Source organism: Trachurus japonicus, chromosome 18, assembly GCF_045865225.1.
Source record: "Trachurus japonicus isolate A0001 chromosome 18, Traja_1.0".
Classification (NCBI taxonomy): domain Eukaryota; kingdom Metazoa; phylum Chordata; class Actinopteri; order Carangiformes; family Carangidae; genus Trachurus; species Trachurus japonicus.
The window spans coordinates 27592233-27618677 of record NC_140924.1 but is presented as its reverse complement, the minus strand read 5'-3'; the positions used below and the strand labels follow the sequence as shown (position 1 = coordinate 27618677).

Here is a 26445-nt window from a genome sequence, read left to right as displayed (position 1 = left end):
TGGGGTCATGTTTGCCTGTTGTCCCCTTCCACACAGAGGCAAGATGTAGTGGGCTTTTAGTCCAGCGTGAAAGGGGCTTCAGAATACATTAACATGTATTATATATGATCAGATATTGCATTCAGAAATTGTTTTTACTCTATCAATTTTTAAATGAAGCACTTGAGTTAACCTGACTGCAGCAGTAAAGTTGTGTCGGCTTCTAGATTGATCTGATAAGAGGCAGGTTGTAGGTGCTGCTAGTGAACACTGTCACATTTCCATTAATCCTGGGCTGAGGCAATTTAAAGACCTCATTTAAGATTTTATCCTGCCATACATATTTTTTCCTTTCTTTTTTAAATATAAAAAATAATATAAATGTATTTTACTTAGAGAGGTTAGAAACCCTTGAACCACCCTCTCTTCTTCTTTCCTTTTGAGCCCTAGGACGGCTGTGAATACTCCCAGAAACCCTGTCCTTACAGTTCCACTAATCACATAGATAAATATGTAAAATCTCTCTAAAGGTGGTTGATAACTTGGATTCGTTTACCAGCTATTTATATAATTGAATGGACCATTTCCCTTTGCACATTGAGGGGTTATATCTCAGTTTATAGAACTGTAAATTTTACCTATGACATTATTATTATTATTAGATGGAGCTGCATTTATGTGTTATGTGTTTTTCCAGCCAGAGTTAGAACCATAATTTGTCCAGTGTGTTACTAATTCAATCATCGATCAGTGATGATCACCACCAAATAGTTGCCAAAAAAAACAAATCTATCCTTGAGATGATCACTAACAAAACTAATCTGTATTGGTAAGGCTCCAGATATGTCAGTTAGTCCAAGACCTCTCATGAGTAGTTTCATGTACAAGTGTTGCTTCAGTTAAGTGTTGACTGGGTTCAGTAGAGTTTGAAAGGCAGATGTCATGTGAGGAGGTTGTTGGAGCTAAAGTTGTTGTGAATGAGTCGATGCAGCTTCTCTTTATGAACACAGCACGTTTTTTAGGAGTGACTGATTCCTTCCATCAGCAGTGTCTTCAAGAAAGGTTGAACTGTTTTGGAAAAACAGCACCCTCCTCCTGTCGTTTGCTGTAAAGTAATCTGAAAGAGACCAAAGGCGCTTTAGTTTATGTAGTGAGCATCTGTGTTTTTTTGCTGTGGACCTGTTGGTGCAGTCGCTGCATTAATGTCCACTGTGGATGCTTAAAAGTGACCGTGTGTTTTCAGACCGTCTCGGAGGCTGCTGATCTTGTTTATTCTGGTAAATGTTTTAAATCAACTAAATTAACCAGAGCTAAATTATTATCAATAACTCAATCACTCAATAACTATTGATTTCAGGGGAAATTGGCTGTAAATGATTCACACCTGTGGAGTTGAGAGGGTTTCTCTTAATGACATTTTAAGTAGAGGAAACAGTGTCATCGTCCTGTTTCCTCCTCTTGAAGGACATTGTCTCTAAGTGCTCTTACCTTGGTGCTGAAAACATCCTGTTAGTTCTTGTTGTTGGGTTAAGACAAATTAGGTGAAAAACACTGAAACATAAAATTGTATTAATTATCCTGCTGAAATTGAGTGAAGTTTGAAACTTTTGGAAACAGTTTTATCATGTGTGGTTTGGGAGCAGAGTCTGTGGAGGCGAAGCTGTAGAAGCTTCATACGTTGGTTAATGTTTTTATTCTTTATTATGATATTTATTCTGTACAGCAGAGGTGAGGGCTGAGGTTAAACAGCTGACAGCCTCACAGCACATACATGATCTTCTGAGGCCAAATAAGACGTCAGTCTGCACTGTTTACAATGCATGATGAAATACACAAGCATTATCAGAGATGTGATTTAGATAAGAGCTTGGATCCTCTGCAGCACAGGATGAGAACAGGAGGATGAAGTAAGAAGAACAAAGAAACTATGGAGACGCTAATCAGTGAAGTGATAAGAAGATCAGAGCATAAGCTCAATAATTAGTCTTGTCTGATGCTGATTTTCTACCCGATTTCCTCCTCTTTGAGCTTGAAATGTTTATTTACTTCCAGCTCTTCTTTGGTCCCCGTGCAGCCTCCTGTTCTTTTTTCAGGCTCACATGTCTAGATACTGTTGTCATGTCGCTACTGGATACAGGTCTCTAATAATAGTGTTTTATGTCTACATGCAGTAGGAGGTTTACAGTGAAGGGTGAGCAGGTGGCACTTGTCTGTCAGTAGGTGATCTGTGTTTGAGTGTTTGACTTTGTTGCTGTTGCGTCAGTGCTGACAGAATAGTTCACACACACTCTCTCCTTCGGGAGACTTGTCATTACAGATGAAATGGTTACTACACAATCTTTCATCTCATCCTGTACAAGAGCAGCATAAACAAACTTCAAAGTGTTGTCCATCATGATTACACCATGTGGTGGTGACTGGACCCGCTCAAGTCTTTAGTCTTTGTGGAGGAAGGAGCGCTGACCCTCTCATCACCTGGCTGCAGCAGGGTGGATGGACATACGGATGGAGCTGGTCTTCCTGTGTGGTTTCAGGCAGGATTTCCTTCAGTGTGTCCATCAGTGCTCTGTCCCTCCACTGACCTCGGCCCCTAACTTGACCTGAGGATGCGCTGACCAGCTTATCATCAGTCATCTGCCTGGGAACACTCAGTCAGGGTCAGTGACCGCTCTTTGAGGGAAACTTAAAAACATACAAGAGGAAACTTTTCCAATACTTCTTTCGATTAGTCTCATCTTTGCTGAAACTTGCTGATTCTACTGATTTATTCAAGTAGGATTTATTCATTCTTTTGATTGAGTAACTGATGTATGTCAGGACATTTGTGCTGACATCAAGACAACTAGAAATGCTCGTTGGAGATAGAAATAGCTATATATTAAAAGACACATAATTAGTTAGAAATGAACAATAAACCGCTTTGCTTCTTCACTAATCTGTGCCCAAGCAATAGTGTTGTGCTTTTAGTTTTTAAGGTCAACAGTGTTTTTGGCTTCTGTTTTGAATTGTCTTAAAGGAAACTGATGTCTGGGCAGCCTTGTTACTGCTCCCTGCTATTTCCTGCTCTGCTGTCTGTGAAGGTTTGCTGCTTGTACAATCTCCTTCCTTAGTTTACCCTGGATGCTGATGTCAAAATGGAAACTTTTCTATCTCGACCCTTGTTTTCTCACGCGCCTAACTAACAATAGCAAGCTCTGGGTTGAGGATATGAGTGACAAAGCTGTGCTAAACATTCATCAGCACTCAGATATGACTTGCTATTGTAGCAGTGGAGGTTAAATAGATGCAAGGTGTTAGTAAGAGGAAGGACAGCTGGCTGATGTGCAGTGGACAAAGATCAGGTGGAGGGAGGAAGAGTGAAGTTTGAAACCTTGGATCCATGTATTTATTTAACAGTGCCGTGAAAAAGGATTTGCCCCCTTTTTTTTGCATATTTTTCAAGATCATCAAACAAATTTTAATATGAGACAAAGGTAACCCAAGGAAACATAAAATGCAGCTTTTAAATGATGATTTCTTTTTTTAAGGGAAAAAGCTATCCAGACCTACCTGGCCCTGTTTAAAAAAGTAATTGCCCCCCATGTTAAATCATGAACTAACAGCCTAATTTCTTTGAAAGTAAACACACAATCAACACCCAGACCTGATGTTGAAACAAGAAATCACTTAAGTAGAACCTGTTTGGAGCGGTGCGTGGCGCAGTGGGTAAAGCGGCCGCCCCATGTAGAGGCTACAGTCCTCAATGCAGGCGGCCCCGGTTCGAATCCCGCGTCGGGCAGACCTTTCCTGCATGTCATTCCCCTCTCTCTGCCTTTCCTGTCTGTCTACTATGTGCTATCAAATAAAGGCGAAAAGACAAAAAATATACTTAAAAAAAAAAAAAAGTAGAACTTGTTTGAGTGAAGTGAAGGAGGCTGAAAGGACCAGCCTGGCCAGATGCGAGCATGAACTGATGAAGCCTCTTGGATGAGAGGTGAAACGTCTTCCTACCAAGTCCAGTTGCTTTCGATTTACAATTCCTTTGAGAAGGAGGCGAGAGATCTCAAACAGCAACACATCATGCCACAATCTAGAAAATTCAAGAAAAAATGAAAAAACAAAATCATTGTCAGTCTGGAAAGTGTTAAAGCTTTGACTCCAGTGAACCACAGTGAGAGCCTTTATCCACTAATGGAGAAATCCAAGAGTGTTTGACCTGTTCCACCAATTACTGCAAGTCGTCCTGAAGCAGCAGAGCAGCCCCAGACCATCACACTACCACCATCATCATGTCTAACTCTTGGTATGATGCTCTTTTTATGAAATGCTCTATTAGTTTTACAACCGATGTAACAGGACACACACTTTCCAAAAAGTTCAACTTCTGTCTTGTCAGTCCACAAAATGTTTTCCCGAAAGTCTCGGGGATCATCCAGATGTTTTTTTTTTTTTGGCTAAAGCCAAACCAAAAAAGCTGAGTCTTTGTGATCTTTTTGCTCAGCAGTGGTTTTCACCTAGTTTAGGTGAATACCACTAAAATTGCATCTATGGGAGAGAGCAGTGTCTTTCTTATTGTTGAGTCATTAACACTGACCTTTACTGTGGCCAGTGAGGCCTGCAGGTCTTTAGAAGTTGTTCTGGGTTCTTTTGTGACCTCCTGGATACTTGGAGTATTTTGGCAAGGTGGCCATCTCTTGTTCCAAGCTTTCTTTTAGTTGATAAAGACTGTAGTTCACTGGGGTCCCAATGCTTGAGAATTGGCTTTGTAACACTTACACTGACAAATAGATGTCAATGATTTTGTTTTTTCATTTTTTCTTGAATGTTCTTTAGATCGTGGCCTGATGTGTTGCTGTTTGAGATCTCTCCGCCTCCTTCACTTCACTCAAACAGTAATTTCTTGAATCAACAGGTGCCACTACATCTGTGGTCAGGCAGTGATCGGGCCTGGGTGTGGATGAAATTCTACTTTCAAAAAAATTAGGTTTATCACAGTCATGATTTAACATGTGGGACAATTACTTTTTCACATAGGGCCAGGTCTGGATAGCTTTTTTCCCTTAAAAATGAAAAATGGTATGTTTTCTTGGGTTACCTTTGTCTAATATTAAATTTTGTTTGAGGATCTTAAGCAAAGTGTGACAAATACGCAAAAAAGTAAGAAATCTGGAAGGGGGCAAATACTTTTTTGGCACTGTATGTCTGTTCTGAACACTGTCTTGTGTACACGTTCATCTTGGATTGATTTTTCCAGTGAATTCGTTTTCAATGTTTAGATTCATGTAGCACCATCAGGAAGGTGTCTGATCACTCTCCAATAGTAGCAGTGTGAGATGACATGAAGAGTGAGTTGTACAGCTTCTCTAGTGGCCTGATATCGACAGTAAGTCTGTCATTACATTTAGAGACTGAGCCAAGTTCTCCATGATGCTCTAGAAATGATGAGTTGGTGCCATTTAAACCACATTTTATTTTCACTATGTGCCTGAAACTTATGCACAGTAGTGTGTGTGTGAGAAAGACTTTGTCTTATGTTATCATTGTGGTAACATTTGAATTCATTGTGTGTCATATCAGATGAGAGCTGTTTGACTTTTGTTCTGCTCTTGATGATGGTTAAGTTGGACTGGCTGTTTATGCATCCAAGCACCAACTTTGTGATTCTTTTGTACTGCTTGTACAGTCTGTGCTGACTTGATGTGTAGAGGTGGATCTGATCTGATGTGACAGGATGACAGAAGAAACTCACAAGAATCCTACTCCCTTCTGGATTTATCAAAAAGCGTTTATTAATAGTCATAGTAATGTCACACAAATTCACAAGTGTTTAAGACATGTCTGGCTCAGTTTGGTGTGTGTGTGTCTGCAAGTATGTCTGTGTGAATTCTCTAAACAGTGCAGTTATAAATAAATGACCACAAAGAGAAGGAAAAGGTTAAGGTAATATTGCAACAGGAAAAATAGAATTCTCATTTTAAGAAGACAAACAGAAAAAAGGTTGTTCAAAGAGAACATTTAGCACCATCTATCCCGTTATCATATTCAACAGATAATATCATAAAATCATTAAAATCTGGTCTAAAAGCCCCCTACATAATAAAAGAAAATTACCGTTTCTCAAAACACTTTGGAAAAAGTAGTTTTGTTTTTTCCTTAACGAGCATACAAACACAGCATTCCATTAGTCATCTTCTCTACGTGAGCAGTGTGCCTATCGTCTACAGGAAAGGTGGCGTTATATTCAAGATAAAGATATCATTTAATATATATCAGGAGAAAAATGCAGGAGTCGAGAGGCAAGCACCAGAGAAACAGCAGCCTCCACTCCCACGGACACACAACCCCAACATTTCAGTTCTTACAGAGCAATCGGTCACCATAAAAAATAAAGAAAAAAAAATTGCAAACTTGTACAACCCTATTAAAAAAGAGAGAACATTGATATCCAATAAATAGAGGAAACTTTTTAAATTAAATGTACAATGCCAAAAAAGAAAAAAACAAAACAAATCCAGGAAATACTAAGTCTGCATATCGGAACAGAACAATCAGAGGTACAACACACAAACACCAGATGACAATGATTTTTTTTTCTTTTTTTAAAAAGATTCATACAGAGATGAAAGAAATGAACAAAAAAGACCTGATGATGTGTGACAACTGAATATTAATCTCCAGAGGAAAAAAAAGAATAAATGATAAAAAAAAGAGATTTACAACACATACAAGAATCTGAAGAACAAAAATTAAATTCCCCCCAAAACAACCAAAGTTGTTAAACCCGTATGTTTTGAAGCATTCCAAACAATTTTTTTAAATTCTTAATGCTTTAGAAAAATGTTCATATCTGTATTATTAGTATTTTTCATTTTGTCTCTTTTCTAAATACAAGGCCAATGTGGTATATATCTAGGCTGATCTAGTTTAGAAAAACAAAACAATAAATTATTTAAAAAAAGACAGCACTCCACAAAAATTGCAAACAGCTTGTACAAATTTCAGTATTCAAGACGACAACGATAACAGAAGAAGTTCTTTCTGGTACTGACAGAAACATGCCATCAACTACCCTCCACAGTTTGTTCAATGGCAGCACCAACTGCCCCCTGGTTGTCAACTTCACTGTTGCCAGGGTTTCTGTTTGAAAGCACCATCTGAGCGTAAACTGGTATTTTTATTGGCGGCTTGGTATTTCTTTTTGTAAACAGTAATGATGAGTAAACGTATTCAACTGGCTGTTCGGCAAGTATTAGCAGTAGTAGTAGCAAAAATGATCTTAAATAACAAATGGGCAAGTTGAAAACCAAAGTGAAACTGTGTCTTTTTTCCTGGCTGGCAGGAGTTTTGGTTATGGCTGAGGAGATGCAGGAGGGGAGCGCTGTCACCGGGACGAGGAGGAGGCCTGGTGAGACAAGAGACAACACAGTTCATGTACTCATCATTCAAGTGAGGTTACTTCAAAACGTTTCATTGGCTGTGGTTTTTGTTCCAGGTTGGAAATGAAACCACTGAACAACTGTGGGACAACAGGAAACGAGGTAAAGTGTCTGCTCACCAGGTTGAAGGAGTCATACGTGTTCATGAGCTCCTCTATGCGGTACTGCTCCAGCACCACGACGTTGTTGAGGTTGGGGCTACGCTGACGTGCACAGTCCTCACAGTGAACCACATACATCTTCCTGCTGTTGCTCTCACTTGTCACAAACAACAAATCGAACACCTCCACCTGTGACAGAGGAGCACACAGTCAAATCAACACCTCTCTCTGTGGTCACAGTAGATGTTTATGGGGTTCAGGGTTATGTAGAAATTGAGTGGAGTAAACACTTCTACCCTCTTGAACACAGTATTTATTACAGGGTTGTTGCACCTAATAATTTGAGTGGTACTTACATCACATTCGTTGCAGTAGTAGGCAGGCTCGTCCTTGACTCGACTCTGATAGGAAATCTTCTTGCCGTCAGCCACCAGTTGGTCTCGCAGGATCTGGATGTGCTTCATGGACTGCAGCAAGCAGTGTCTGACAGGAGAGAGAGAGAGACAGCCTTAACATTTAACCAGAAGGTAAACCAATGCTGCAGCTCTGCTTTGTAACATATATGTATGGTGGTATGTCAGTATGCAGCAGCGCACTTTAAGCTATGAATCATATACTTTGCTGTTGCCATAACACTCACTTGATCATCTTGAAGGTGTCTGGGTCTGTGACCTTGACCGTCCGTGCCACATTCCAGGACACGTGAATCATGGGGACGATGGACTTGACCTTCTTGACTTCGTTCCACTCGAACCTCTCCAGGGCCAACTGGTACTGGTAAGCTGCAGGTGCACATGAAGCAGTGTTTATGAATGTTAAGTCTTCAAAAGTACTCTTTCTGTATTTGACCACTAGGTGGTGCTCATCTCACCATTCAGAGGTCCAACATTCCAGGCAATGTTGTTGCACCAGCCCACCGCCTGAACCCAGTGGACAGTTCCAGCGTTGATCCACACCAAGTCTCCAGGGCGCTGGATGAAGCGGTACACAGGGATGTTGGCCTTGTAGAGGTCCTCCAGCACGGGCCACCAGGAGCCTGTCAGGTAGTCTACTCCATGTCTGGACAGAGGGTGATACAGTTACTATGGCTTGCCCCTTACTCCACTCACTATTGATACACAGGTCCATATACTGTTACAAAGTGAATGATGTGTTCTGACATTTGTGTCAGCTACTAACTTTTCACAGAAGTCATTGATAGCCTGCCAGTAGTTCTCATGGACAGAGAACCACTCACAGTCTCCAGGACCAATGTTGATGTTCACCGAGCAGAAGTTGTTGTTCTCCTGGTGACCTGTTGAACATGGACACAGTCTGCTCAGCCATATGTCAAAGGGTTTGCTTTTTCGAGTCAAATATATCCTTATTAGCATATGTACCGTATGTATACTGCTGTTGAACTGAAGGTGTAATGTGCTCTACCTGGTGTGCGACTCCCTGGGACCTTCATGTAGAGCTGGACAGTGTTCATGCCGAGGATGGTGTGTCCCACGTGAGTCAGCATGTTTCCACTGGATGCTACACGCATAAAGGCCGGCAGCTTCTGCAGCTCCTGGAGCTGAGGCTTCCACCTGAGCAGAGGACATGTTTCATCAGTCATCAGCTGTCACCTGTAGTCATGGACACCATGCTAGTAGCTGTGAGTTGCTCACCTCTTAGGATCTGACAGGTCGATGTTTGTGCCAAATTTAATGATCTTCCCGACTGGTTTCTGCTCAGCACTGAGGAACAGAGAACAATAAAGCATTACTAACGTGACAACACAGTGTTGTGTGTCAGTAAACCTTGAGCTGTTTTAATGTCAGACTTTACCTGCTGCTTTCTTTAGCGCCGTCCTTGCTGGGAGCCTCAGAAGTGATGGAAGGCTTCTTCTCCTTCTCATCGTCGTCATCCTCCTCCTCATCACTGCCCTTCTCCTCCTGAGGACACAGAGCACATGTGTCAGCTGGACTGATATGGATTATGACGTGGTGGGAGTAAAACAAGCAGCAGTCATGGGGTGCTGTGTACCTGCAGACTCTCCTGGAAGCTGGAGGCCTGGTACTGAGCGTACTTGGCGATGGTGGTGTGGGAGCGGCTGCTCTCACAGGGCCACGTCTGACCTGTTCCACTGGGGTCCCAGTTCTCATCAGCAGGCTGCTGCACCTGCGTCCTCACCTCCACCGCCTGCTCTGCGTTGGCCTCCACCAGGGACTTTGTAGAAAACAGCCCCAGGTCTGAACACAAAGGGAACATGATTATTATGCTAGTGAGGGAGTTGTGCATCATCAAATACAGAGTATATCTGACTATAACTAATGAGCCAAATATTAGTTTAAAACACACAATTAGATTCACCATTTATTCAATCAAGAGAGATTACCATGGGTTTTACATGTGAATAAATTCAATGTGTTAAGCCAGTCAGTGTGTGAACTTACTTAGTCGTAGTGATCCAGCCAGGCCTCTGATGACGGTAACAGGATTTTTGGGGTCTGTGCAGAACTGGAGCAGCACAGGGGAGAAGGCATCTCTCTTACTCTCCAACTACAGAGAAGAAAAACCATTTTAGTACACAGCAACACAAACTGCTCATGTATCATCTTCATGCACAAGTTAAAAGAGATTTTTTCTGCATTGTGTAGTGTTGTGTGTTTTTACTCTGTGGGGATTTAACAGTGAAGTGCTTCCTTACATTTCCATTGTAGGAAGATTTATTTCAGCTACTTGTGACTCATTACCATGAATAAAATGTTCATTTCTCACATCAGAGACATGTAGTTGATGTAGTGACTTACATAGATACTGGGTGTAGGAGGGTTGAGTTTCTCTCGGGGGATGTTTTCCTCTGAAGACATGATGGGCTTCACAGAGAAAGCTGGCAGCAAGAAAGACTCTCTGAACTTCCCTTTGACCCTGGCTCCCCTGGAACAGCAACACAAACATGTTGACATGAAAGTGCAACACTACTTGTGTATTTAATACAGAATGATGCTGAATGATACCCATGTATAAACTATATATGACATATGACAGTCTTTTATATTAATCTCCATAACAGGACATGTTCCAGTTTAGGACACTTACTTGCAGGACCTGATGATTTCAATGGCAGAGTTCTTGATGGTGATTTCTTCCAGTGGGATTCTCTTCTCCTCCACCTCAGAGGCAATGAACGTCTCCCTGTCCCCGCTCTCCACTTTAATCAGGCGGATCTTCAGCTCCTTGGGCGGCCCGTCTGACAGTGCCTTCAGTTTCAGGAAGTCCGTGGAACCTAATGAAGACCCAGACTCGGAGCCTTTTCTGTGCTCAGAAGATCTTTCTCCAGAACTGTGAGAGGTCCACTCTGCTTGCTCTCCTTCACTGGTGGAGCTGGCTCCTGATGCCTCCTTGCGTTTCTTTTTCTCTGAGTCATAGTGACTCCGGTTCTTCTCTGATCCATCTTTGCTCTGGAGGTTGAGGTCCCCGAGAATTCTGCGATCCTTCTTCTCCTTGTGGCTCTTGCCATCCTTGTGCCGCTTGTGGCTGGAGCTGGAAAGGGTGGAAGATGATGAAGATGAAGAGGAGGAGGACAAGGCCATCTCCTCTCTCTTTTCTCTATGCTTCTTTTTTTCTTTTCTGTCATCATGCTTCCTGCTGCTGCTGCTGCTGTGACCGTGCTTTCTCTTCTTCTCTTTCTCCCTGTCTCTGTCTCTGTCCCTGTCTCTGTTTTTGTCTTTGTCTCTGTGCTCCTTGACTTTCTCAGATTTGTGGCCTTCCTCCAGTCTGCCATGACAGTCCAGTTTATCAAGAGAGCTCTTGTTGGGAAGCGACTGTCTGCTCAGCATGGCCTCACAGCTCTTTCCTAACTCGTCCAGAGAAGACTCAGAGATAGTTTTCAACCGCTGCTCCTCCTTCACCACCTTGAGAGTCTTGATGGGAGGAATGCTCTCCCTTTTGATGATGTGGATCATTTCCTCTGTTGTTTCTCCATTATCTCTCCAGACATCAGCGTCCTCTATCTTCAGTTTCTTGTCTTCTAGCTGAGGAGGACAGTTCTTCACAGGAGGGACAGCTGGACTCAGTGGTGGATTGGTTGAATCTGATGTGGGAGAGCCACCCTGTTGCTGGCGGCAGATATCAGGGCCTAGTGACAGTGAAGAGGAATATTTGACCCCAACCAGAGCTGATGGAGGTGGTCTCCCAAAAGGCCCACCTCGGTATGCATACTTTTGGCTCTCTAGGACTGTTGCCAGGGACTTGAACATGCTGTTGACACCTGTTTGGTGAAGGTGGGGTCTTTGGGGTGGTGGAGAACAAGAGGGCGTCTCAGAGTCCTCTTCGTCGTCGTCCTCATCCACCTCGCTCTTGGTCCGCTCAGGGAGGCCATACAGTTTGGCCAGGTCACTGTGGCGGTAGTTGGTGTTGCCGACTCCCGTTCCTATGTCCAAGGACTGTTTAGAGACATTTGGAGACGGTTTCAGGTAGTCCTCATCATCCTCGTTGAGGGACGATGTCCTGCTGCAGGGAGATGCCAGGGAGCCTTGGCGGCTAAGCACAGGAGGGCTGGAATGAGGATTGGATCCAAAGTCCTCTTGGTTGGGCTGATGCCTGGTTGCTGGGATGAGGTCAGGGGCACAAAGGTAGCTCTTGACGGGCTGGACATTCAGAGAGAAGTTGTCCAGGAGAGGCCCGGCCTTCTCACTGTTGTACATCTCCTCTTCCTTTTTGATGGACTCGTCCAGCATGGCCATGATGTTGGCCAGACCGTCAGGGAGCAGTGTAGACATCTCGGAGGGCTCCTCCTCAAACTGAGCGCTGTCCGAGTCGTTGCCGCTGCTGCTGGTCTTCTCCAGGCTGTGACTTCCTGTCACGCGCTTGTGGAGCATTCCCCCTGTGGAGCTGGAGCTGCTGGAGGATAACGGTGGGGGTCTTGGTGGAGGGGTTTCTCTTGGGAAAGCCTGGTACAGCTTAGGGGGCTCTCTAAGTGCCAAGGTAGGGAGAGAGGGTTGGCTGCTGTCTCTCTCCCTGGTTGAGTCTTTGGGTTGGGGGGGTGCGGCTTGCATTGCCGGGGGCTTGTTGGGGTATACCAGCTGGTTCATCCCTGAGGTATTGTGTGTTGATGAGGGACTGAATGTCGTTCCGCCGTTGTTGCTCCACATCTCCCTCTGCCTCTGCTTTTCTCTGGCATACTCAGTCTGAGGTGTGAGGGGGGGCGGCCGCAGCCTTTCTGCAGGAGTGGTGGTGGGTGGTGTTTGGCCCGGTGGACAAGGTAGTACGCCGCCACGGCTCAGCCAGGGGTAAGGGGGCGAAGCCTGGGCACTGGGGGGCGATCGGCCTGAAGGAGGTGCAGGTACAGAGGAGAGGCGGGGAGGGGGGGGTGTTGTGGAGGAGCTGCTGGAGAACAGTCTCTCCAGATTTTCAATAGCAGTCTGTTCTTTGCCTTTTGCACTGCACGCCTCCTGCTGCCTCTTCCACTCCATCCTCTTTTTCTCCTCCTCTTTTCTCTCCAGCTCTCTTTGTTTTTTCTTCGCCTCCTCCTGCCTCTCCAGTTCTCTTGCCTTCTTCTCCTGCTCCTGCCTCTCTGCCTCTCTCCTCCTCCTTTCCTCCTCTTGCCTCTCCCGATCTCTCCTCTTCCTTTCCCTCTCCTTCTTCTCCCATTCTCGCTTTTTCCTCTCCTCCTCCTGTCTCTCCCATTCTCGCCTTTTCCTCTCCTCCTCTTGCCTCTCCGCCTCTCTTCTCTTCCTCTCCTCTTCTTGCTTCCTCTTTCTCTCTTGCTCCTGCCTCTCCCATTCTCTCCTTCTCCTCTCCTCCTCCAGTCGCTCTTGTTCTCTCTTTTTCCTCTCCTCCTCCTTCTTTTCCAGCTCTCTCCTCTTCCTCTCCTCGTCCTGTTTTTGTCTGATCTCAAACTCTCTCTTCCGCCTCTCCTCTTCTCTCATTTTTCTCTCTCGCTCCTCTCTGTCCCTCTTCCTCCTTTCTTCAGCTTGCATGTGTCCCTCTAACTCAGCATCCAGCTTGTCCAGCGCCTCCTCGATGGACTGGGGGGCCGGGGCTGGAGCTGGTGGATGGGTCTGGGACTGAGAGTAGGTTCGTGTGGGTGCAGAGTCTGGCTGGCGGGCAGAGGGGTGAGGAGGTGGGCAGTACGTGGTAGGGGGGCGAGGAAGTGGATTTGAGACTCTGCTTGTTATTACACTGTCTCCTGCCCTCTGGTGCCCTGAGGAGAACAAAGATGCTGATGAGGAAAATGCAGGCGATTGCTCCAGTCCAGCCTTGGGATAATATGATGTCTTCTCCTTCATGGGCTGGGACTTGGTGTGTCCCTGCTGGTGCGGCTGGGTGGCGGGGGGAGGTGGGCCTCTCTGACAGCCTGGTTGCAGCAGAGCGCCCAGCTGAGAGGCGGAGCTGATGATGGCACTGGTGGAGTTTTGGAGAACTGGCTCTCGTCCTCTTTGCCAACTGTTGTTACTGCTTCCACTGTTCACAGAGCAGCCAGCAGGGGGCGATGTGGTCGCCTTGGAGACTGGAGCCCGTATTGCACCACTAAAGCTGCTGATGTTGCTATAGCTGCTGACAGAGCTGGAGACCTGGGACATGGGGACGTTGGGCGTGATGACAGGTGTTCGGGTGGAGTTGGTTGTGGGCAGAGGAGGGCTGATGTGATGGTGGTGCTGAGAGGGACCTGGACTGTCCATGACCTGATTGTGGCTCTGCTGGCGCTGAGGTAGCAGTCCTGGAGGCCTGTAGATGCCCGACTCCTGGAGAAACACGCACATCAGTTAATTTCACAACGGTCCTTATCTAAACAACTGCATCTGGGTTACTGTTCAAATTTAAGCCTCTTCAGTTCAGAGTAAATATGCTTCCTGTCTAACACTGACAGCAGCAGAATGAAAGATCTAATATCAACACAGTAAATGAGCTGCTACAGCATGAGTGACCTGAACTCACCAGGGAGTGACTGCTGGGCCTGTGCTGGTATCTCCAGGCCTCTTGGGGGCCACTTTGCTGTTGCTGAGGTACTGAGGTGCTGCTGGCAGGAGGAGGAGGAGGCGGAGGAGGAGGGGGACCCTGGTGCCCCAGCCCTGGATGAGGCTGGAAGTGGCTGTAAGGCACACTGCTGCCGCCGCTGCTGCTGCTGCTGCTGTTGCTAGATGCAGGGGGGTTTGCTGGTGATGACTGGGCATGTAGATGTTGATCTCTATCCCCTCTGGTTGGGGTCGATGCCGTGTAAGAGGTAGCATGGCTGCCACCTTGGCCCCCGATGAGAGGGCCTCTCTGGTTGTGAGGGCCACGCGGTTCCATGACCCGGCAGGGTGGAGCCAGTCCCAGTTTGGAGCTGGAGCTGGGGTAGGAGGAGTGAGGGGACTGATGGTTTGCAGCCTGAGTTTGGAACGTGTCTTTCTGGAGCTGAGGAGCACATCCCTGGTTGTAGCTTCCAGAAGAGGAGTTTGGTGGAGGGGAGAGGTTTGAAGGGGTGGAGGAGACAGGGGAGGACTTTTGGGTGTAGCTGCCCATTCCTTGTTTGTTGGTGTCCTGTGAAAACACACCAAAAGAGCAGGAAGACACATGATTAGAGTGATAGAGCACTAACAAAGGATGTGATTACTGCTGCACTCAACAAAACAGGCGAAAGGAGATTAATCCATCTCCGATACTATTCTATTGGCTTCACACAGCCAATAGAATCAATGCATCTTTATGGCACCATTCAATCAATGAACGCTCTCTCATTGATCATAGTCAGTGGTAAAATATTAACCCCTGACTCTAGGTACCATATCATCAATGAAGTGATATTTTCATAGTGTCCAGACCTGGAACTCTTGTGATGGTGGGTTCTTGCGGTCAGACGTGTGGGGCTGCCAGGGAGTGCTGTTGTCTTTGTGAAGTGGGTTCCAGAAGGCAGGTTTAGGAGGGTGGTGGTGGACTGACTGCTGCTGGTGATGAGACAATAAAGACTGGCCAGGACCAGAGAAACGCTGCAGCCCAGGATGGGATACCTGCACACGGAGCAGGACAAGACATTATTCACCAATCAAACAAATCAAACTTGAATAACTTCAACAAAAGGAACTAATGGAACTATCACCACACTTGTTGCTCTTGTCCAATACCTGATCTGAACTCTTTTTCCTCTTGCTGGGGCTGGGACAGTCCTCGGCTGCAGGAGGAGGGCGGGATGACGGGTGCAGTGATGGTGGAGGAGTGTGCTGGATAACCGAATGCTCTCCCAATGGAGGGCCTGGTCTCTTCAGCTGACCCCCTAGCATCTTCCCTGGGTAGCCCCTCTGCTGTCAACACAAAAATGAAATGAAGATCAGTGTTGTGACAGATGAAGACAACTTCAGTGAAGACACAGCCTGAGTGACTGAGTGACTGTCATCAGTCGTCTCCCTGGATGGGGACTGTGAGTCTGTGTGGATGATGAAACATGATCACAGCCAATTAGAGCTCTTACCTGGTGCACCTGAGCCCACATCTCATCTCCCAGCAATGATGGACCCCGGGGAACATGCTGCTCCTGAGGACCCCCAAACTAGAGCACACAGCAAAGACAACAGAGAACGTGTGATTTTGTTTTCCTTGTCTCTGAACCACACTCTTACTCTGGTGTGTTAAGTCTCCAGTAATGTCTTCTGTGATTGTCCCTCACCTTCAGCAGTTGGTTGGGCCTGTGGGAAAGATGTGGGTTGGGGGGTGGCCCCCCACTGCCAGCGTAGCCTCCGTTATGGAGACGGAGTGTGTGTTCATTGGGCAGGGGCACGGCAGGATGCCCTTGAGGAGGAAGGTGAGATTCATACAGCTGGCCTAGTTGCTCCCACGCTCTGTGAGGAGGTGGAGGATGAAGATGAGGAGGGGGTCTCTGCTCCCTCTGCAGGCCTGGTAATATGGGCTGTGGGAGCTCAAGCTTCTCACCTCCTCTCATGGGCCTGGAGAGACACAACACAGATTGATCTTCAATGACACAAAGCAGGCTACATGGTGACATTTCTAAAATACTATTCTAAACTAAACTAAACAAAACACATCTCCGCCCACACCAGAATGAGGGAATAAATTAGCTCCATAAAATGCTTCTTTATAAAAGATATATAAATATGTATTGTCTCTAGATTTACATCTGTCACTAGTGAATGTGTGCATGACTTACCCATTACTAAAGAATTTACTGGAATGGTTGAGTCCGCCCATTGGACCAGGAGGTAGATGGGGAAGGAGCTGGTGTTGGTTCATTCCAGGCGAACACCTGATGACGACACAGTACGTTCACATTAAGTTTATCTGAGCAAAACCTCTTGCTCTGCGGTTTAATTTGGTGAATTTGAGCTGACAAAGAACTTTCTGAAAGTTTGTGTGTATCTGTTGTCATGGCTACAGACCTGGCAGGTGGTGGCCAGGCGCGGCCGCCCACGGGAGCCCATGGTCCCCGGCTGAGTCCGTCCAGAGGGAAGGAATCCCGTGTGCCACGCCCGCCAAACTGCTCTACTGCGTGATGCATCCAGCCTGTGGGGGGTGGTAACAGTCACATCATTAATGTTGATGCACAGACACATTCACAGACATACTGTCACCCTCAGCTTTTTAACAAGGTGGCAATTAAAGCTTATTTAGAATCGAATACAAACACACACTACCATGGTTTAACAGTCGAGTGTTTGTGGTCGACCTCTCATCTAAGCAGGAAAACTCACTCCACTACAATCATTGGTGAGCCCATTAAAATGATACTGTAGCCTTAGTAATGTAATGACTTTACACTAACATGCCTGAGCGCTTCATGGTTAGAAATGATATCAGAGTGCTGACACTTACCAGACTAGCGAGGTCTGTGAAGCCCTCCACTGCAGCACAGAGAGGGCCTCACTCCAACACTGAGAAGATCTGTTCTGTCCCTCTCCTCTGTCTTCAGCACCAGGAACCTAAAAGCCTGTTGGCTGCAGACACAGAGAACAGCAGAGCCACTGTGAGAACAGGAGACACAGACGCACTGAACGTTCAATAAATGCCAGTGGGCTCTGTATTATATAGGCTAGTTGGTGGGTGTATGTGTGTGTGGGTTGGAGAGCTTGCCAGCAGTGAGGGGGTGGGGGTGGGGTAGGTAGAATATAGGACAGAAGAAACTAAGGCAAAGACCACGACTGCCACTGCAGCAGCACACTGAGGAGACGTGTTCATCACTTTCATCTCCTCTGGTGCTGCTGCAGAATGAATCCACTTTAGTCTCAAATGATGATGTCTTCTTTGTCTGTAGCTGGCTGCTACGCATCATTCAGCCTGTAGGAGGCGCCAGTGAACCAGTTGGTTCAGAACAGGATTATTACAGAGGCCCAGATGGCTCAGTGGGGAGCTCACCTATGAGGACAGACCTGGGGTTACTGTAATCCTTACTATGGGCCTCCTGATAACAAGAGACAGAGGGAAAGACTGAGAGTGAGAGGCCTTGGTCACATGCCAAGTGTGTGTGTGTGTGTGTGTGTGTGTGTGTGTGTGTTTGTGCTCAAGTGTGTGGTGTTGGAAGCAGTGCCAAGTGTGCAAGCTGCATTTTCATGTCAGGATTGTGCTGGTTTAGTGCATGTGAGAGAGAATAGTGTGCTCTCTTAAGTGGATGATTATGTGTGTGCTGCAGTGCTCTGAAGGGTGTGTGTTTAAAGTGTGTGTGTGTGTGTGTGTGTGTGTGCGCGTGTGCATGCCCGGTGGATACACCAAGGTTTAATCTCATTACAGCAGGCGTGATGGAGAGGGAGAGGGGGGCAGCAGCGACAGACGGTCTGAACAGGATGGAAGGATAGATTAAGGAGAAAAGATAGAGATGGAGAAGAGCGAAGGGATGGAGGGAGGTGGAGTGGAGACTAGGAATGGTGCCATGAAAACGCCCACACACCTTCCCACACACACACCTTCCCACACACACACCTTCCCACACACACACACACACACACACACACACACACACACACACACACACACACACACACACACACACACACACACACACACACACACACACACACACACACACACACACACACACACACACACACACACACACACACACACACTGAGATGGCACAAAGGAGAACAGTTGAGGAAAAAAGACATTAAAGCAGCTCATAGATAACTCGCTCCCCTCCCTTCTTTCTAACACACACACACACACACACACACACATACAAAAGACAGAAGGTGTCAAGATACAAAGAAGTCCATGTTTCAAAAAAAGACAACAAAAGCGCAACCTGACAAAGCCTGAGGATGTGTTTACACCTGCACCCTCACTGCTGCTACAAACTAGTGGAACACTAAAACTCCTGACTTGTTTCATCTGTTCAGACACAGGCCCGTAACACACCTGGACACACACACACCAGACAAACAGGCAGGTTTGAGGATACAAAGAAGCCTGTGTGACTTCCCAGAATGCTCTTTGTTGCTCTGGGGATGTCATGTTGTTTCATTAATTGCTTCCCCAAACATACAGGAAATGTATTGATAAGTGTTTGAAGCAGCAGTGCTGTGGATGCATAAAGGAGCTAACAGCCTATGATTCATCTCTCACTCAGCACACAACTCTTCCACCACTTTTCCTAAATTAGCTCTGGTCATACGCAGTCCTTCCACCCACCAGTTCCTCTCCTCTTCCCTTCCTCCTCCCACTGACTCTGGATCTCTCTGCCTCTATTTAAAGCCCAGTAGGGGTTATTTCAATCGCTGTACACTTTTAGATTGTCGAGGTGTGTGTCTGTGCTATAGAGTGACACACACCCCACCCGCTATATCTCTTCCCTTCTGCCTTGCAAGGATCATCATCCACCAGGCGCTGCTGCTATGTGAAGATAGGCCGGCGTTAACTGTCAAGACTGCACTCAACATGCTTCAAGACAAACTGATACAAACACACTCCCGTGTGTCAGCGTACCTTTTAGAGTAGCACCAAGTTATTGATTCACAGTTGTGTCAAGTCTCAGCTTCGGCTGCCAATCATCTCTCTGGGGTCTCCTCAACCCTGAAAGACACAGAAGACAAAAACATTCATGTCAAGCTGTCATAAACACAACATGAGGCCAGGCTTAACACCACGCTCAGATATGATCCAAACTGTCATCAACCTTAAGTCTCTGACAATATGATGCAATTCAGGACTGAGGGTGGTCTCTGATCTGTCAACTAAGAACCTCTTTGTGCTGCTGCCTCTCTTTTCTGGTTTTCTACACCGTGGATCCTCACTACCCTCACCCTCCTGGTTTCCTGACTTCTGAGGAAATGCCTGGTTTCAGAGCAGCGTGTGGAAAACCTGAGGGTGGCTCAGAGGCAGAGGGGTAAAATCAGCAGGGAGGCTGTCACAACGGGAGCAGAGGAGGGGGGGTGGGGTTGCTGCTCTTGTTCACTTTCTCTTCTCACAAAACACAATGGTGAGACTGGCTGCAGCTTAGCACGGCGAGCAGACGCACAAACAAGGCTGATCTCACTCTAACAGGAAGAGCCGGGCAGGCAGAGTCAGCTATCAGACGTGAAAGAGCAGCACTGCGGAAACATGTTAGAAAATAAAACAACACATGGCATCATAGAGGAAGAAGAGACTGAGAGGTTTAAAATAGAAGATTTCAGGAAAAAATATCAAGAGACATGGACCACAGAGAGAATGAGTTGAGACAGCAGGGTGCAGACAGAGGCACCGTGGTCACTACCACTTTATAGAGGGTGTGCGTTTGTCTGTTGTGACCAAATGGTCGTCTCTTCCAGTTGCTATCCCGGCTATCACATTGCTTACAGCCACTCCACCAGCACAGTGTGAGAAACCAGATCGTGTACACAGACGGCAGACAGTGTTACATACCAGCTCAGGTTCTATCAGTTGATACCAAAGCGATGCAGTGAGGTAATATCAGCCCCGGTGAGGGTTCAGTGTGTGACAGGAGAAAACAGTGAGAGTGTCAGCATTACGCGTTTTGTTTTTTGGTGGGAACCCCCGGTGACTCAGCAGGCTGAGAGAGGGCTTACCCAAACCCGCCGCCTCAGACTCCGCCCTCCTGGGACACCACTTACAGTCAGGTGACGGGGGCGGGTTTCTGCACCATTGCTGATGTGACAACAGTGGGAATTTCTGGGACTCGGTGATGTCATATCTACATCCAAAACGACGTGCCGCATTGGCTGATGGTACGTGTGTGTGTATTTACATAGACAAACAGGATGTGACGAGCTGCAGGGGGCTTTCATGGCCGAGGGAGGAATCGGAGCAGATCAAACCGCGAGCTGCTGATAAATGACGAGGAAAATGATACTAAGATGTTGATCTGGTCATTTTTGTCTTGTCTGATCAAAAGAAGTTCATATTTGACTTAGCACTGTACACATTCAACTGAACTCTTCAAATCTGGTTAAAATGCTCGCTGCTTTCACTTGAACCTCAGTCTAACCACAGCACACTGCAGCTGTGTGGAACAGCACAGTAAGTGATTCTAGGTGAAGTGAAAGTAGTTTAGGGGAATTGGTGCTGTCACATGTCACTGCTGCTCCTCATAGACAGAGGCTCAGTTTCAATTATCAATTATTACCAAACAGATGACATAATACTAGATTAAAATTCCCCCTATGGTACATCTTGTTCAAGTGAAATTCCCCCCCCCATCACCGTCAGACATCAAAGAGTGGTTCCTGTCATCGCCCTCATTGTCATAGTTATGCAAGTTAGTTATTGTCCTGGCAACACCCGCTATCAGCTGGGAGGCGGAGCCAAACAGGAGGCTTTGGCAAGCAGACAAAGCTGTGCCAACTGCCGTCAACCACTCTAAGTAAGAGGTAAGACGGAAAATAAAGGAGCTCTGTTGAGTCCTCTGTGGCTTCTAACAAAGAAACACACACACAGAGTAAATAAATAAATCAACCATAATCCCACGTGAGACAAAGTCACAAGCTTGTGGATATGAACAGGAAACCTTGCCTAATGCAAGCTGAGGTGAATAATTGAAATGACCACCACACTGGGACCCCCAGAGGAGAGGAGAGGTGAAGGAGGCGGTGGAGGCCAGCATTACAAAAAGGTCAGACTGGTCTGTTCACATCCAAGACTGAGTCCACTGTGAAGGATCTGCTGGTCTGTGGACTGGACTCTGCAGTGTTGGTGTGACCATATGAACCACGACAAAGGCTCAGCCCACTGAACATGTAAAGGCAGACAGCTGGAGTGTGTGACGGTGCTGGTGAGGTCACAGCAGAGCCTGGTGATAAGACATGACCAGATAAGGCTGGAGAAGTGGCTGATAAGACACAGCAGAGCCAGGGAAAAGTTCTGGCACCAGTTTTTGGCCGAGGATGACGGAAAGGCCAAGCATGGTCCTGTCTCTCTCCCCCGTCTTGTTCTGTCCTCCCTCGCCCTCTCTGCTCCATTTGGCTGTTACATAACCAGGCCCAGATAGAGATCATGTTTGTGAGGAGACACCGTGATTTCTCTCTCTCTCTCTCTCTTACACACACGGAGGAACAGCCCGCCCCCACCGCCGTTGCCAGGCTGCCTGTGTGTGTCCATGTATGCATGTGTTTGTTTGTTTGTGCGTGTGTGAACGTCAGCACATACCGTTCCAAGACGGTGATGCGGGCTAACGTCGTTCCATTCTCATCCTTACGCACGCACACACTCGCAGAATCAGAACAGTGTTCTGGCCGACACACACACACACACACACAAAAAGGCCAGTGGAGGTCAGCCAAGGACACAGCGAGGAAACATTGTTCCTGCTTACAAACACAGGAGCATCCGACCTCTGTGATGGGCCATCATGTCCTGCTAGCATCCTCCTCCACCACTCAGCCTCCATCCAGGTGCCGGAGCACTGAGCTGACCCTTCACCAGATACACACAGATCTTCTGTGCTCCTCAGCAGCAGCAGCAGCAGCAGCAGCAGCAGCCATAACAGGCCAGATAAACGCTACTATTTGTCTTACTTGGTCCCGTCCTAGCTCAGATGTTTCCCTCTCACATCTGCTCTACGTTCAGGCCATGACAAGGCCACTAAAGCACAGGGGGGGTTGATTATTTTAAATCTTCACATTAACCCTCTGCTGAGTTGACACTGCTGCTGCTTTCATCTCTGAGTAGATTCTGCAAGGACAATGAGACGCTGCAGGTTGACGTCCTGCTCCGGCTGTTGGTGGTCAGCCTGTCAACGTGCTGTTGACTTCGTCACCTCCTCCTCCTCCTCCACCCGGTCTCTCATTCTTAAGAAGAGCTTTGACGGAAGAAGCGTTTAAAAAAAGAAAAAGGTTAAGAATAAGTTGATTTCCGGACCTCGGAGACACCCCGACAGAAACAGTTAACCCACATTTTCATCTGTTTGTGGAAAAAGAAACCGAACATGGAAGAGCAGGGGGTAGGGGGGCCAGCAGGAACACATGAAAACATGAGGCCCCTTTTGTCTGCTGCACTCACCACCCTGACATCTGGGCTGTGACTGACAACACACAACTGGGTTAGTGTGGTACATCTCCTTTTCTCACACACACACACACACACACACACACAGATCAGATGCATGTGTGACGCTAGAGAGAAGGGGAACAAGAGCTCGGAGGGGAGAGGAAGCTGTCGTCATATCCACAGGAAGTAGGCCTCCCTCAGGGGTTCGGGGGTGTGTGTGTGCGTGACAGAGAGAGGGGGAGAGAGAGATCTAAGAGAAAGGTTTTAGGGCAGAGGCTTCCTGTTGAAAATCTATCAACCTTATTTGTGAGATAGTGGATCTTAAAAAGGCCTCTGACTGTAAAAAGTAGACAGAAGTGATACTGAGATAAGTCGGTACAGATGTGAAACAACAAGAGTCAGCTCTGCCCTTTTTCACTTACAGTCGTTAAAACACAGACACACAGTCATCTTGTGTGAACGGCACGTTTCTCCACATTATGATTCACACAGCCCTCCTCAACAATAACAACAGTCAGCTAACATGAAAAGCCTTTTCCTAGGCTCTGACCTGACTGTTTTTAGCTTCTGGTAAAAGGTGACAAACATATGATGGTGAGTATGAGTGTGTGTGTTTGTGTGTGCGTGTGTGAGAGAGAGAGAGAGATGAATAACTCCTCCTTTCAGTCACTTGTGCTCCCTGCTTCATTTCACAGAAACCCAGAGTGTTACAGAGAAAACACTGGTCTGGATTTCTCGACAGGACCGACAACACTTCTGGGTACTGCTGTGTCTGAATCAAGACGGGTGTGTGAGAGGCAGAAAAAGAGAATGACTCAACACCTGGCTGGTGACTCTACGGAGAGGAAAACGACAAATAAATCCCGACAGACCGGAAATCGGCGAGGATGTGGGCGTCTCAGTGAGAGCTGACAATGGCTTGATCAGCGTCACTCTCGATTTCCACACTTGAGCAACCTCAAAAGCCCCACAACCTTTTTTCTCTGTCTCTCCAGTTGATTGCTCTCGGTAACAGCTCTAAAAAAAGCTCAGGACAAAACAGAACATCGCGCTGGCTGCCTCTTTTCTCTTTTCACTGGAAAAACTGCCTCGGAAGTCAGAAGTGAAAACCCCCCTCCTTTGTACGGCTCTCCCTCCAGGTGCTCCTATTCCACATCCAGAGCCAGTACACACACACACACAGCAACTAGCTTAGAAATGCTCTAAACAAGACGAGAGACTCTGGTGCCGTAGTAACAGTTGCCAGGGGAACCAGTGGCGTCTGTACTAACAGTTATTGAGCTAAGATAGAGAGGCAGAGGCAGAGAGAGAATAACTCATTACAAGGTTTATGACAGGTCACTGATCAACATGTTTACTGGGACACAGGACACGCTGACCTCACACACACCATCCTCTTCCTCTCATCAGTGGCCTGTGTGTGTGTGTGTGTGTGTGTGTGTGTAGTTAATGACAGCATGTGTGCAGATGGCTGCAGCAGCGTTGTTCTTACAGTGGGTGTAATTACGCACCGATCATTTAGACTTTATCAGAACAACTATGACGCAGACTGAGCGTCTTTGTTATGACGGCTCTGTTTGTTCATCGAGTCCAGAGAACATCCAAGGCTTGTTTATGGATTCCTCAAATACCAGTGTTGGTGATATTTTCAGCTTTTTTCCCCCTCTCCTCCTCCAGAAGGAAGGTAGTGATGCATGCGGGCCGGTCGGGAGCTGAGTAGTCATTTATTCTGGCGTGGTCGAGGTGGGTGAAAGTGTTCACAGGAGGTGAGGGGAGGTTCAAAAAAAGGAAGGAAGAAAATTCTTTCCAAGGTGTGAGAGTTTGTTTAATTTTGTGCATGAGTCACACACACACACACAGCGTGTAGGTTCATACACCTCCCTTTCACTGTGGCATCATCATCGGTGGCAACAAGCCAGAGATAACAGAGAGGAACTGAACTCAGTGGGAAAACTTTCCTCTCACTCTGGCTCGGTTCAGCAGACAAACAGAAAGCAACACCCTCTCCACTCGGCTCCAACACAGCTCTGTTCTCTCTGGACGGGTTCAATCTGGAATAAAATATTCTTCTGTCCTTCTGTTCCCATAATGCTGCCATGGTTTACATTAGGCCATTTGCTCTGGTTGTGGCTGCGTCTGAGTCGCTGCCTGCTTCTGTAAAGGCTCTCAGTGAGTTCACCCCTTCACTCCTGGACCCTATTACACCCGTCTGGTTTCCCTCTCGGCTCTCGGGTCCAACACACAGCGGAACAGAACCTGGAGCCAGGCCACAGCTGCATATATGACCAATATTTATAGTTATGGAGGTCTGAGCCTGGTGGTTGGCTGGCAGCACAGCAGCACCCTGCTGCTCCATACACTAATGAGAATAAAATAATAAGGACCATGACTTCATCCAAACATGTTAGTGATTAATGGCTTTTCCATATATAAACCTAAAGGGCCTATTATTTGCAATAGGTACCAACGTATGTGAAACCCTTGTTTCGTTAACACTCGTTTATTATTGTCTGTTATCTGTTCTTTACTCTATTTGTGTGATTGCAATGATCATTCAAGTTTCATCAGTTTTATATTTGACTACATGAATGTTATATCTATCTCTGTCACTCATGTTTTGTTGTCTTTCAGCTCTGACTATCACCTCGCTGGGAGAACAGTGCACAAAATAACCCTTTTCCAGTGAGGACCCCGTCAGAAGTGGACTTGCGTTCTGATTTTGGGGCCCCAGTCCCCACTTTGAAGGACTGGGATCCACAGCAAAGTCTCACACTGCACAGTGGAATTCCACACTTGGCTGACTGAGTTGTTGCCCCTGTTGGCCCCAGTGAAACTCTAAAACCTTCACCCTGTCTGAACAAGCTGGCTGTGCTGAGGCGTCTGCATGTACCATAGGAGACTGAACAAACTAACTGCTATTTCACTGCATCACTGAGGGCAGCCAATCAGCACTCAGCCCACTTGTAATACAATAAATCCAGTCAGCACTGTTTCAGAAATGAAAAACTACTGTGCTTAATGTCTGTCACTGAAATGGAGGGGAATTGGATTGACCATGGGAAATCCCTCAACTGATTTCCAGGCTTTGTGCCAACACGTAGCAGAACTCGTGTTTTAACGCCCGATGTGTCGGGTGTGTGTCTGTGAGAGTGTCAGCAGGGCAGATGTTGTCGTGCACCTCCCTCGCTCCCTAGCTCTCTCTAGTTACTCTGTGGAGGAGAAACGACACCCTTTACTGGAAGGACGGCTGACAGAGAGCCATGGTGTCACACAAACAAATGTTTCATCACAAAATCACATCACTTCCCCCTCCCGCTTCCCTTTGAAACCCACACACACTTGATTGTATTTGTTTTCTCAAAGAGGTGTAAGGAGAAGAGACCCCCCCTCAAAAAAAAAAATAAAAAATCAGATGGCCTGTCACACATCCAAGACACACATCCAGGTCTTGTTTTACTTGTGTTAACTGTGACCACAGAGTTCAACGAGTAAGCACTTTAAGCAGCCTACTGACCCATTTCCCATGCCAGGACACACACACATAAAGGAAAAACCTTAACTAGATCTTAGTAATCCT

At 46.6% G+C, this 26445-nt stretch overlaps 1 protein-coding gene across 5 annotated transcripts in view; it reads right to left on the bottom strand.

Moving 5' to 3' along the window:
- Positions 1-5722: 5722 nt before the first annotated feature.
- kdm6ba (lysine (K)-specific demethylase 6B, a) overlaps positions 5723-26445 on the bottom strand; it is a 92229-nt gene continuing 71506 nt past the window's right edge. For 4 of the 5 annotated variants that reach the window (XM_085759799.1, XM_085759801.1, XM_085759803.1 and 1 more), the window contains 22 exons: positions 19371-19457; positions 17267-17388; positions 16834-16957; positions 16605-16700; positions 16107-16383; positions 15912-15989; positions 15568-15744; positions 15268-15453; positions 14402-14986; positions 10562-14208; positions 10273-10399; positions 9916-10021; positions 9506-9711; positions 9308-9414; positions 9148-9216; positions 8918-9066; positions 8675-8789; positions 8367-8554; positions 8136-8277; positions 7852-7978; positions 7514-7684; positions 5723-7360 (listed from right to left, as the gene is read on the bottom strand). In XM_085759799.1, coding sequence (XP_085615925.1) covers positions 7340-7360; positions 7514-7684; positions 7852-7978; positions 8136-8277; positions 8367-8554; positions 8675-8789; positions 8918-9066; positions 9148-9216; positions 9308-9414; positions 9506-9711; positions 9916-10021; positions 10273-10399; positions 10562-14208; positions 14402-14986; positions 15268-15453; positions 15568-15744; positions 15912-15989; positions 16107-16383; positions 16605-16700; positions 16834-16952 — 6693 coding nt within the window. In that variant the 5' untranslated portion in view covers positions 16953-16957; positions 17267-17388; positions 19371-19457 and the 3' untranslated portion in view covers positions 5723-7339. Of the gene's footprint in view, positions 7361-7513; positions 7685-7851; positions 7979-8135; positions 8278-8366; positions 8555-8674; positions 8790-8917; positions 9067-9147; positions 9217-9307; positions 9415-9505; positions 9712-9915; positions 10022-10272; positions 10400-10561; positions 14209-14401; positions 14987-15267; positions 15454-15567; positions 15745-15911; positions 15990-16106; positions 16384-16604; positions 16701-16833; positions 16958-17266; positions 17389-19370; positions 19458-20288; positions 20337-26445 lie in introns of those variants that run through there. The other variant, XM_085759804.1, reaches the window with a different exon arrangement.